Source organism: Ammospiza caudacuta, chromosome 1, assembly GCF_027887145.1.
Source record: "Ammospiza caudacuta isolate bAmmCau1 chromosome 1, bAmmCau1.pri, whole genome shotgun sequence".
NCBI lineage: Eukaryota > Metazoa > Chordata > Aves > Passeriformes > Passerellidae > Ammospiza > Ammospiza caudacuta.
In genome coordinates this window covers 120,884,815-120,897,496 of record NC_080593.1, presented here as the reverse complement: position 1 = coordinate 120,897,496, position 12,682 = coordinate 120,884,815, and the positions used below count along the sequence as shown (strand labels likewise).

Here is a 12,682-nt window from a genome sequence, read left to right as displayed (position 1 = left end):
AGGGTCATATTCTACTTTCATTACACTGAACTGAGTTTTTTTGTTATTAGGTCATTTATATGATAGAACGTTCATGTGTGTGGGGTGAATTTTTACCACAATCTCAGCAGAAAGCATTTCAGTCACACCTCCATCTTCAGAGTCCTCTCTTTGCCTGACTGCTCACAACTTAGAAAAGTGCTCATGCAGGGAGCTCCAAACATACTTTGGCCATCAAGAGAGGTGTTGAAGGCACAACAAGCCCATATGATCAGTGTGACTGGAATATTAGCTTCTACTGCTCCTCTGGAAGGCATTTCACCTGCCTGAATAAATGCATTAATTAAATTAAAAAAAAAAAAAAAAAGGAAAATTTCTTATAATCTCATTTAATATCTTGTTTTGTTCCTGAAGAAAGTAGAGAGACATTGTTTCTCACATTAGATATAAAAATAAGAGTTATGATTAGGTAGGGGATTTGTGTTTATTTAAATATAAGGCCTAAGACTAAATGAAATTCTCATTTTCCTCAGGACTGCTGTGTGGTTAATACCCAGATAATGTAATTTAGTCCTATGCTACAGTTTCAAATATTAATGCCTTCTGTCAAAGTCGTGGGAAGTAGTCCAGAAACGAAAGCCTCCTGCCTGTTCTGTCTGTATCAGGCCCACAAATGTCCTTTAAAATTGGCACATGATTGTAATTATTTCCCTGTTTCCCAAGCTACTAATTTTCCAGGGTGTGCTGTCAAAACTCCAAACACCTACTCAACCTCTTAATGTATAAAAGCTTTATGTATTTTCCTGTTTTGGAACAGCATCCTATATATTGCTAAGCATTCAATCAAGCTTCACTTTGTCTTGACTTTGAATTCAGCTGCCACTCAACGTATTTTGAAATGTATTACAATATGAGCAAGTAGAGCTGATTAGCATCAGACATTATTTCTGTCTTAATCTGGGTGATACTTTGTCATTAAGTTTTGTGATGATGCACTGGCTGTAGATAATACAGTGCTGATGTTCATTTGCTCGCAGTCATGTCCTGTATTGGTTTGATTAGACCCACTCTATGGCTGGTTGATGACAAAACCTCATTGATTACATGTGGTCTGCTTCTCATTTCCAGTCAAGCTTTCTGTCTTGAGACATGAATCGTTTCATTAATTAGGTGAACTAAACACGTTGACAGCTATTCAAGCTAGTCTGGGTCTGGCATAATAGTGCTGGTATTATGGATTCATTCTCTGCAGTCAATGAAAATTTGGTTATTCATTTAAATGAAAGCAGAATCAAAACCTATTGGTATTCCTTTCATTTGATTATGCTCCCAGAATATATCCAGTACAATTTCCTCCTACTTTAAGAGGCTGTTATACTTCACAGGGATAGATACTGATTATTTATTCCAGATGCTAAAATCCCTCCTGCCCTGATAAAGAACTCTAAATAATTAATGACTAGCAACAACCCAGAGCTTAAAAATATCTAGATATAAGTTAAATTCTAACAATTTATATTGAGTCTTCTATAAAGCATGCAGCTGTTTATAAAACATCAACTGTGTTAAATACTTGGAAAAACTAAAGCCAGATCTTCAGGACATTCCACTGCTATGTTTACACTGCTCAGCATTTGCCTTATCTTACACTCCTCCTAAATACCCAGTGTCTTTTTCCCCTCTCTCCAATCCTGATTACATTCTGGAGGTCCATTTTAACATCTTTTTGCCAATTTAGGGATATACATATTTTTGGAAGCTACCCTTAGTCCCAAGGTTAAAATCAATGGAAGAAGCCTACCATCTATGTTGGGATTGGAAATTGGGATTTCCCCTTCCTCCCCATTAATCTAACTCATGGGTCTGCTTCAACACAAGCCAGGAGTATGTTACACATGGACAAACCTGTACCAGCACTGGATATTCCTGCTGGGATGCAGTAAGAACTGGTCCACTCCTTGAAGGAGGACAAGCTGGCACTTGTGGGTGAACACGGTGCAGTGGCCTCCCCCTGAAAGGACCAGGAAAACAAAAGGCTCTGCTTGACATTCCAGGGATGATCAGACAGGGCAAAATACTGAAGCAGGTTCAGGGTCCATCCAGAAAATCCTATCACAACCAGCAGAAGGTGGGACTACAGGCAAAGCTACCCATAGCCCAGGTTTCAAGGTTCACCCAGAATATGAGGCTGCTGACAGGAGCTGCCCAGAATATGTGGCCAGTGAGCACAGGGATGAGGCTGTTTTGGGCAGTTAGGGCATTTTAGTGTCCTCAGAACCCTGGCAGCTCCACAGTGCAAAATGAATATGGAAATAAGGGGGGGGGGGGGGGCAGGGAATCAAGTGCTGTCTGGGAAAGTAGTTTCAGACAATTAAGATTCTACAAGCAAGAATGAAGTAACTGTTAGCAATTCCACTTCATTAGTATAAGCCAAGTATGAGCTTCATCTATCCTCTTTCTGCATGACATAATGAGCTATTAAAAAAGCCTCCAAAGCAATCAAATGCATACTAAAAGTAAGTTTATGAGTAACATTCAAAAGAAAGTGTCTTTACTGTCAAAGCTTAGCAGACACATATTTTGATGGGAGGCAAAGATAAATTATCTTTTTTGAATCATGAACTCACACCGTGCTCATTTGACATGTAAGTGTATCAAGTGCCTTTGCAGGCTTTTTGACTTTCAAATCATGATGATAGCAACCCTTTCTCATGAAAGATGCAAAACTACTGGACACCCAAGTGCTACAATGGTTTAACTGATTATCTTTTTCAGTTGTTTCAAAGCACTATTTATTCCCATTGTGTATACTGGTCAGGAAAATAATTCTTTGGACTTTATTTTTGAGGTATTCACAGCAGCAAGACCACAGAAATGAGGAGCACTGAAAAAAGAAAATTCACATGTAATGGCAGAAAAGCAGACTGTATCTGAAATCCTGTGGTCACTTCTGCTGCTCAGTACTTTAACATACCATGCTGCCTTCTTTCACAAAATTAGAGAGATGAATACATAGACAGAATTAAAAAAAATATTTTTCAAATCTATTTATACAGAAATACTTACCTCCTCCTCCTTGCTCGCATAAGGTGGAAAACAAAAGGGATTTGACAAAGTAATTGTAGTTGCTTTCAGTCCTCTCTCCACTGTTCCTGTCAGTCCTGAACATCCATTGATCACAACCATGTAGAAATCAGAACTCATTTAATATAGAGACAACTGCTCTGCAAGGTCTAATAGTTCATCAGCTTTCAGTCCTACAAAAGAAACAGTGCAAGTGCTACTCCTCAACCCCCTGGCATCCCAAAAGGTCCCTCTAAAGGATCAGTCATTTAGTGGTGTTTTTTTAGTGCAAGGAGTACAACACTCCACACTATGTTGGTCAGATTACCCCTTGTGCACAGCAGTAAACAGAAAGTCCTCAGACAAAGTGCAGAGGTGGTGAATATTCTAGAGCTTCATGGAACAGTGATAGCACCATAGGGCCAAAAAGCAATTTCCATGCCTGTGTCTCTTCCAGCCTTCACAAAGTACAGCTGCCCAAAGCCACGGGCTACTGCTCATAGAGGATTCAGTTTTCCAGTGGTTATAAAGATATATTTTAATTACCATCAATGAGCCTAGGTTGCACCTGGGTTTGCAGAAAAGATTATTATTATAAACGTTTATTTCTAGAAATTTAATTTCTGTTCTGCAGCAGAATTCCTAGGCAGGAACATAGAAAGGGCTAAAGGCTCTCAACCCCCTCCCTCCCAACTTCTTGCTTACAAATAAAGAGTTTTGCAGTGGCCATATTATGAATGGTTTTATTGCTCTCTGACATTTTGTAATACATTGTTACCATTCCAGTCTTTACTATGTAACTAAAAAAATAAACCATAGATCTAAAAGTACACAATGTTAGTTTAATCCATAATAGTAACTGATTCAAAGTATGCTACAGAGGCACTTTACAAAATAAAGGAAAAAGTAATTTAAATCCATGTTCCAAGGATCTTAATTCCAAAAGTTACTTCCAACAAGCTCAACTACCCACAGAACTGCTAATTTGATTGTTTTCAAACAAAAGCTGAAACATTCTGTGTATGGCTCTACTTACACATAATATTTCAAAGGAGTCTCCTTCTCATAATATTTCAAATGCTCTCTTGTGCTTAATGAGATGTTACAAAATATATTCATAATTTGAAAAATGTGTGCAATATGCAGAAATTAGGTTCATTTTAAAAGTGTAACACAAGTATAACCAAATACATACAGTATATACATGGTGTAAAGAAATTAATAAGGCTGCTTAGATTTTTTAATCTGGCATATGGTACTGCAGATAGGACACACATACACACACAAAAGATGTTGTGGGTATTCCCATGGAAGTCCAAATCTAAGTACTTGCAGAAATGTCCCAACTACTTTGAGCACTATTGGACTTGGAAACTGAAGTAGAAGTTATTTCTAAAGTAGATTTCTAGTATGGAGATATATCTTTTTAGAGAAGAATTTAAAAAAAGCTTGATTAGCCTCTGGACAATCTGAAATTTCTCACTGGTGTTAACATCTGCATGACTGTGCGTGCTGTATATTCATTTATACATACATAGCAAGAAAACATATACCCACATCTACCAGGAAAAGGGAAACATTCATAATAATAAAATTTCTTCAGGAAAACTTGGTTGATATATACAGTATATAAAAAACCCTACACAATTGTCAGCATACAAAAATATGAGTTCAATATCTTTTTATACTTCAAAACCTAATGATGAAAAATCCAGGTATCCTGAGTCAGGTATGTACTGCACATCTAATTTACCAATGCCAGAGTACTGTTGGAGTACAATTAGAAAAGCACTACCTGCATTTATCAAGTACAGAGATAAAATACATAAGGCAATGCATTATCTTTTCATACTGTTAAACACAAATGGCACAAAACATGTGGAAAATGCTGGAAGACAAATCCATGAAGGAGCTGTAAAGAGTATGGAACAATATGTAGATGTGTACTACAGTTACTGATTTTCTCATTTAAATGAAATGAAATGAAAGACACTTTCCTTTTCTGAGCATCATGCTTAACCATGATGTGTATACTCACATTCAGGCAATTGTCTTAAATACATATACATATATAAATATACACACATACACTACATCTGACAATCAATTAATAAAACATGTTTGCTTGTGAATTTCTCTGGCTAAAAACAGATCAATAAAAGTGGTTAATTTTTTTCCATTAAAGGAGTCTAGCAAATGAAATTAGGTATGACTACTGTAAATACTTGCTGACTGAAGTTTAATTGTCTTGGCTCTAAACCAGTAGAAGAGGAGTTCTGACCACCACTGACTGCATTAAAATAAACAAATACAAACCAATCAAAAAACCTGATGCATTTGCTAAAACCCAGTGAAATCTACCCAAAAAGCCACTAAGGATTCCAACTGTCTCAGTAGACATAAAATTGGTTGGTTGCTTCAGCTGACAGCAGGAATATTTACTTTAAAATGGGTGTCTAAACATAAAGTTTGACATTGAAAAACTGGACTATATACATTTTTATATTTATTTACATTTACAATCTACAAGGAAAATCGCTATTAAAAATAACTAATTTGGGGAACTAGAGTAGATCAATGGCCCTTTCAGACTAAAGACTGTTTAATATCCTATTATTTATAAATGATGGTTACAAAGACAGGCCAAACATCCTCAGCTCTACTTAAAATCTCTGTTTTCTCCAAGCATGGATGCTATGGCAACACATGGCAACTCAGCTGTTCCTGGGCCTGTAACCTTCCCTTCCCAGGCTAGGAATGAATCATGGTAGTATTTGGTAATGTAAGCCTCTAGATCCTTGAATTTATTCCCAGAAGAATTACACTTTCCTTGGGGAAAAAAGTAAAAAATACATACAGAATGCTTTCCCTTAACCAGTACAAGACATTGTTATAAAAAAAGGCTATATAACCCGTTTCTGTCAAAACAAAGATTTACGAAGCTATAGGTGATACAATTCTTGTAAATCATCACTCTTGGTCATCTCTTCTTGTCACCTGTGAGTTTAAAGATTTATAAGAGGATAAACATACTGTGATGAGAATGGATATTTTTTTTACTCTGCAAGTGCATCTTGTATAAGGAATAAATACGTCCTATACATATACCAAACAAGATAAACAGTTTTAATAATGAACATATGTAAATTTATATTTTAAGAATGGACAATGAAGTCCATTTAACGTTATTAGAAGTCAGCAGAATAGTGTTAGAGTGTGCAGTGTGCTCTGAAAGCAGAAGGGCCAAAAAAGCAATCTGAATACTACACAATGTTTCATACAGGCCATTGAAGAACATTTTGAGAAATCGGGTCCCTACTTTTAATTAGACAGCAAGGGGGGAATTTATGCCCCATTTCCTCTGAAAACAGGTTGGATTCGATCTAGAAGTTAGATTCAAGGATCCCAGAGATCTTTTCCAACCTAATTGATTCTGTGTGTTACTGTGGAATCATATTTTTATGTGTTATCTGTAGTCCCAGAAAACCAGGGCTTAAGTTTCTCAGCTTCTTTGATATCAGGCTAAATAGACACTTTACTTTGCAGTATGGGTCACCAAAAAAGCTCATAATGCTTAATAGGCTTTTGAAAACTGTCTCTAGAGGGGGAAAAAAAGAATAAAGGACCAAAAGCTAGATATAAAATGACCAAAATAAGAGGTCAAGATTTCTGATGCACACTCATGAAGCAACAGCTAAAAAACTTTGTCCAGTGACTGGCTTATAATTATTTGTCCCTTACAAATGTCTATTATCCCACAATTTCAACAACAAAACGAAACAGGGAATTATCATATTATACAGGGAGACTATTTTGGAGCATTTACACTCCTACCATTTTCAATGCTATATTAAAAAAAAGCAATTGCTAGTTACAATAATGCATGTACATGCAACAGATTTTTTCCTCTGGGTCATTTTATTGTATACAGGCTCAGCAGCTCCATGCAGCCAACAGCTGACTTCCCTCATAGTAAATCAAACCTCCTGTGGGGAAACCTCACAGGAAGATGTGAGCTTAGAGCTGGGCTGACAGCAGCACGCCCTTGGCTTGAGGTGCTTATGGCTTCTCTGGACTTCTGATGTCTGAACAAGCAGAAACAGAAATTACTGGTGCTTTTGCCTGGAGCAGGAATTACCACAGCCAATACTGCTGCTCTGAATGAAGCACATCTGAAAGTATGAGACCCTGACTAGAACAGCAATTATGGAAAACATAACTCTTTCTTATGTGTAAGCATTAGGTCATGCTAGACAAAAGCCTTTAAAAGTCATTTTTTTGTTGTTTTGTTTTTTTGATTTTGCTTTTGTGTTTAAGTATTTTAATCAAAAAGATCATGGTTCAATAGCTTCCAGCGACTATGAAAGAGAGTAAACCTTAAAGCACAAAGGTGAAGTTGTTACTGGAGTGCTCATTACTGCATGCCTTTGTCATATTTTAAGGCAAACATTACCTTTTTATTGATATGACTACATATATATATACATGTTGAAATGTACATATATGCACAGACGTTTGTATCTGTGGATATATAAAAATATTTATTTTCTTAGCAAAGTTAAGGTCTATGTAAAAACATTTAGAATACTGAAAAAGGTAGGACCTCTAATTCCTCCTTTGGAGAAAAGTAACAAGTTCCCTCAATATCCTCTAAAAAAATCCACTCTGTTCAAGACTACAATTCCTTTTGAATCCTCACTTATTTAATTGTAGATTGATAGGTCCATAAATATTTAGATCATATGCAAAAATTATGTTGTGAGGTTTGATTGCTACAGCATAACTACAGGCCGGTGTTGTACAAAAAATAAAATTTATTCAGACAGTATGTGTCTTGCTCTAATGGATTACATAGCTACTGCTACAAGTAGAACTATTTCAGAATACAGTTTTTGTTTTAATGTGCTCATATATAAAATCTCATTTGGGGGCATTTGAAAATGAAAATTCTTTGGCCAAAAGAACAGCCAAATGCAGATAAATTCTCCCTGGGCACTCTAAATAGTTAGTACAATTCAAAATAAATCTATAACAATTACCACTCCAAGAAGTGAGATGCTATACAAAACAATTCTGACAAAATGTGGAAAATGGTAGCATAAAACACCAAAACCCCAAACTATGCTTGAACTTGAACCAGTCATTTCCAGTTTAACAACACTGACTCATCTCTGCCTTATGTAGATTTGTTAGTGTAGTACTCTAGAAGAAAATACTTAACTCTGGAAAACTCTGAAGTGCAGAGATGTAATAATGTAAAACATCTATTATAGAGTCTGAAACTCAGCCTAACAATGGATGAAGATCAGACTCATCCTTCTCCTTCATTATAATGGCAGCTGCAAAAGGGCAGAACTTTAGCTTATATGCCACACCATCAGGCACTCCTAATGCCATGCAGGCCCTCCTTCCAAGCAGTGTGTGTGACAAGCGCTGCTTCAGACCTGGCTGAGTTTACTGAGTACAAGCACACACCCACAGCAGCTGCCTGCAGCCATTAAACACAATTCTGAAATGAGTGTTCCATCTCTAAACCTCACATTACATTCTTGAAACAGTAAAGTTAACATTCCAAGAAATTATGATGGTGACAGGAGAAAAGCTTTCTCAGTGCAAAGGGCCCCATATGAAGTGCATGCTCATTACCAAGCCAAGCTTATCTAGGCTTCCACAAGATCACATTGTGCATAGGGTACAAGTGAAGACATTCCCTCTGACCAAGATGTTTTTTCAAGCTGCTGGCTATATCTATCATGTGGCTGAACAAGACACATCAAATTAATCTGATTCCAGTGTTAAATTCCCAAGGAAGACTACTGTCCTATGAGTGTAAGTAAGGCTGGAGTGCACAGATTTCTGAAATGCTTTTGGGAAGACATCTTTCAATGCCAGTAGGTAACACTTAGGGTATTTCTTCCTTTGTCCTGAGTAAAAGATTTTTTTTTCTTATTTAGCAAAGCTGCAGGGACATAATGCTATAGTGCAGTTAGATTTTTGTCATATAATCCCAGTATCCTAAAGGCCATTACTAGGTTGTTTTCTGGAGCAGATCTCATTCTTCTCCAACAGGTGGTGGTGGCTGGCACAGCTTGTATAATCTGACAATGACAAACAAACAAAGCAATTATTATTCTGAGAACTTGGTCATTATTAAAATGAGTAGATTTAAGGAACACCAACTAAAGCTACATCTTTCTGCACTGCAAAACAAAAGGTATGAATTTAGTCTAATACCATCAAGGTAAAACTAATAAAATCTTTGTTTACATTGAAAGTGGAATCATTAAAACACATATCTATAAGCAGTCTTATAAACACATGTCAATGCAGAAAATTTTCATATTTCTGCACTAAAGATGGCTTCATTAATCCTATTAGCAGGTGTTGCCCTGGATTTCCCAATTGAAAAAGCTTCTTGGTGAATATAATTGCCTCCAATTCTTTTTTGCCTTGGCCCAGTCAAAGCTCTCTAAAAATATTTCCCTGAAGAACTGGTGCTGTTTGAAGCACCTGAGACAGGTGTCAGACACGTGACACTAAAATGCAGATTTTAAATTCTCTCTCCCTCTGGTTCTTCATGGATGAACTCAACAGCAATAAGATTTGGTTCAAAATATTACCCCAATACAGATTGAAATAGCCACTGCTTTTATAAAGGTTTTTGGACTTCTATTAACCCCTTTTGAAAGGACTTGGTTATTAAAAGGTGTTTGAAACTTTACCCTAACAACAGAAATACTGAAAATAAAAGGTAATCATTCTGACCTCACACCCCTACTCTGTACTCCTGTCCAGCATACAGTATCTCCTCTGGAACCACAGCAATTAGAACCAGCCATAGACATGATCTCATTTGTAGATTACACATATTCCTCTGAGAAAATGTATCATTGGAGGAATAACAAAGAGAAATCTCCACCATAATGTGTTCTGAAGATCATTGGGCTCTTCCACATAGTCATATGGTAGACTCAGAAACACAAATCATTTCAGGTCACATTGTGCAGACACCAAAACATCTGTTGGGAGCTATATATAAGGCAATACACATATATCTCATATCTTTATACTGATGAGAGGAGATAAGGTCTGATCTTTATACAGAGCAGACAAGGATGCAGAGAAGAATAAACAGGGGTTGAATTATTTGATTCTGCTGGCATAATAAAGCAGTAATATTCAAAGCTGGCAGAAGACAGATAAAATTACAGTCAGAATCTCATCTAGAGTAATTGCAGTGGGGTTAATACTTGATGATGTTTTAGCAATATTTAATTTCTATAGAGCAAAGTGCAGAAAACTTCAGGCCGAAGTACTAAGGTCTGTGTATTCTTCAGGTTATAGCAGTAATCACTAAGATTCTCTTCAGAGTATGTGATATAAAGGAACTGTGAAGCAAACTATGATAATGCTGCATAAATCTCTCAGGATCTGAAGTTGCTAAAGAGCAGAAATAGCCTGTTCTGGGTCAATATATGGAGCAACTATTTGAGATGGTACAAACATCAGCTGAGAAAACAGAAACAATGGCAGTTGCAGACAACATGAGAACCCTGTCAAGTGATGTTAATTGAAACCAAATATAAAATTGTTTTCAAAGCAGAGAACTAAGAAGCCATAGTATTGTTTAGCTATATACATCAAAAGCATCCTGCTGATGACAATTCTGACTTGTGCATCTAATGCCCTGACATGGAGGTCTGGGATATTCCTGTGACTTTGCTATTGCTGCTCACTGGCAAGTGTGCCAGGTACTTGTGTCTATTCTATGTCCCCATCATTCTTCTTCAGCATTTCAGTGCTACACTGTGGGAGTTTCAGCTGGAAAGAGACAGTCTTTTTTCCACAGACACAATGCTAAAAAAGCTTATTGCTAAGTTTCCATTTTTGACAACTTAGATTTTTCCTTTATCACAAAAACTCTGAATCTAGATAAACATTCTCTCATGTTGGGATGGGAAAAGTTTGGGTTGTAATGATTCTTTGGCTGTCTCCATAATTATATCATTAAGGAGTTCATTTAAGTCCCAAATCATACTGTTCAAAATATGAAAAGTCTTCACCCACTAATGCTTTAATTGCTTTTAATGTAACAAAATGCTACTTTATTGCCATGGATTCCAACAAGGCAAGACAGCTGATCAGGGATCTTTGGTCCTGCACTGCCTCTAAGCTAATCAAATTCACACAGTCATCTCTATCAGGTTTTACTAGTTCCCTGTTTCCTTACTGAAATTTAAACACCACAGTGGATCCGTTATGTATTTTACATATATATTTAGCTCATCCAATGTGTTCGCATTAGTCAACAAAAACATTACATTTAAATCAGTAAAAACCCAGTTTAAATTAGTTGTGGATTACTCAAACCATTTTAAGATCAAATTAAGAATTGTTTGTTATTTCTATTTACAAGTATTGTGCTTTTAAAGAAACATATCTAGCACCTGCAATCCATCGCAACATTTAAAAAGTTGGATAAATATAGAATAACCCATTTTTCATTGTAATGCATGTTTCAGAAAGAGACAAAGAAAGACTACATCATCCCCAAAGGCAACCAGAACATGATTTTGCTGAGATACTGCAGTACAGTATTCCATTAAAATGGAGTTATGAATCTAGTTAAGAGTATTTACCCAAACCCACTAAATATTAGAAGTGATGAAGGACTGACTCCAGTGTTTTCACAATAAACATGAACTAAGATTCATTTTTCAAAAATGGGCACATTTTGAAGTGCTACTTGGCCTGGACTTCTGCAACTAATCACCTGAAGCAAAATTGTATGGCTAATAGTGCAACTGATTTTATGAACATTAAGAGCCAATGTTTACTGTTAGTCAATGTTTACTGTTAGCTTTTGAGCAGCTATGACTGAATTTGGCACAAAGTAGACAAAACCATGGTCTAGGACACAAAGAATCAGTTACCTTGGCACAGACTGTGGCGTTCGATCCCTCACTCCCAAATTCTTGGCTGTGTTTTGGACTCTCGCGCCCTGTGGAAGAAGAAAAACAATTTTACTTCATTTATCCCACAATAAAGTAGGAAATTTTTTGAGCTTTGTAGATGAACATAATTATTGATTATAATTAATTAACACATATGTTTCATCTCCCAAAACAACTAGTATCTTCTAAGGTGAGGAAAAAATTAAAGCAATAAAGAAACAAAAATCTTGCCACTTGTCACCAAATAAATCCACATATCTAGATCTTACTAATTTAAAAGAGAATCATTAGAAAAATTAACATTTAAGGTTTAAAACAATACAAAAACACATCTCGTTTCAATTTGTTTGATTTTGTCACTATTCCGTGTAGAAGTCTTTTCTGACACATCACTTATTTCCAATGAACTTTGGAACAAACAAATAATACAGATTATTTTCTATGAAAATACTAAATGAAACTAACAAAGAATGGCCTAAACTCAGGCACTAAATAAGGATTAGGAAACTGCAGGTCCTGATCTTCCTTTATAATCAGAGAATCTCAAAAACAAACCCCAAACAAATAGGAAGGAACCTCCTGAGATTGATCTGTCTAAAATCCCCACTTAAAGCAGGGACAAAAGAAAAGTTGGTCTCTCTACCTCAATTGATCCTTTCAAAAACAATAATGAAAGTACTTTTGTC

At 36.2% G+C, this 12,682-nt stretch overlaps 1 protein-coding gene across 2 annotated transcripts in view; it reads right to left on the bottom strand.

Moving 5' to 3' along the window:
* Positions 1-3,774: 3,774 nt before the first annotated feature.
* The window catches only part of PREX2 (phosphatidylinositol-3,4,5-trisphosphate dependent Rac exchange factor 2), a 171,471-nt gene continuing 162,563 nt past the window's right edge, over positions 3,775-12,682 (bottom strand). For both annotated transcript variants that reach the window (XM_058820960.1, XM_058820970.1), the window contains 2 exons: positions 11,976-12,043; positions 3,775-9,140 (listed from right to left, as the gene is read on the bottom strand). In XM_058820960.1, the coding sequence (XP_058676943.1) occupies positions 9,095-9,140; positions 11,976-12,043 (114 nt within the window). In that variant the 3' untranslated portion in view covers positions 3,775-9,094. The remainder of the gene's footprint in view (positions 9,141-11,975; positions 12,044-12,682) is intronic.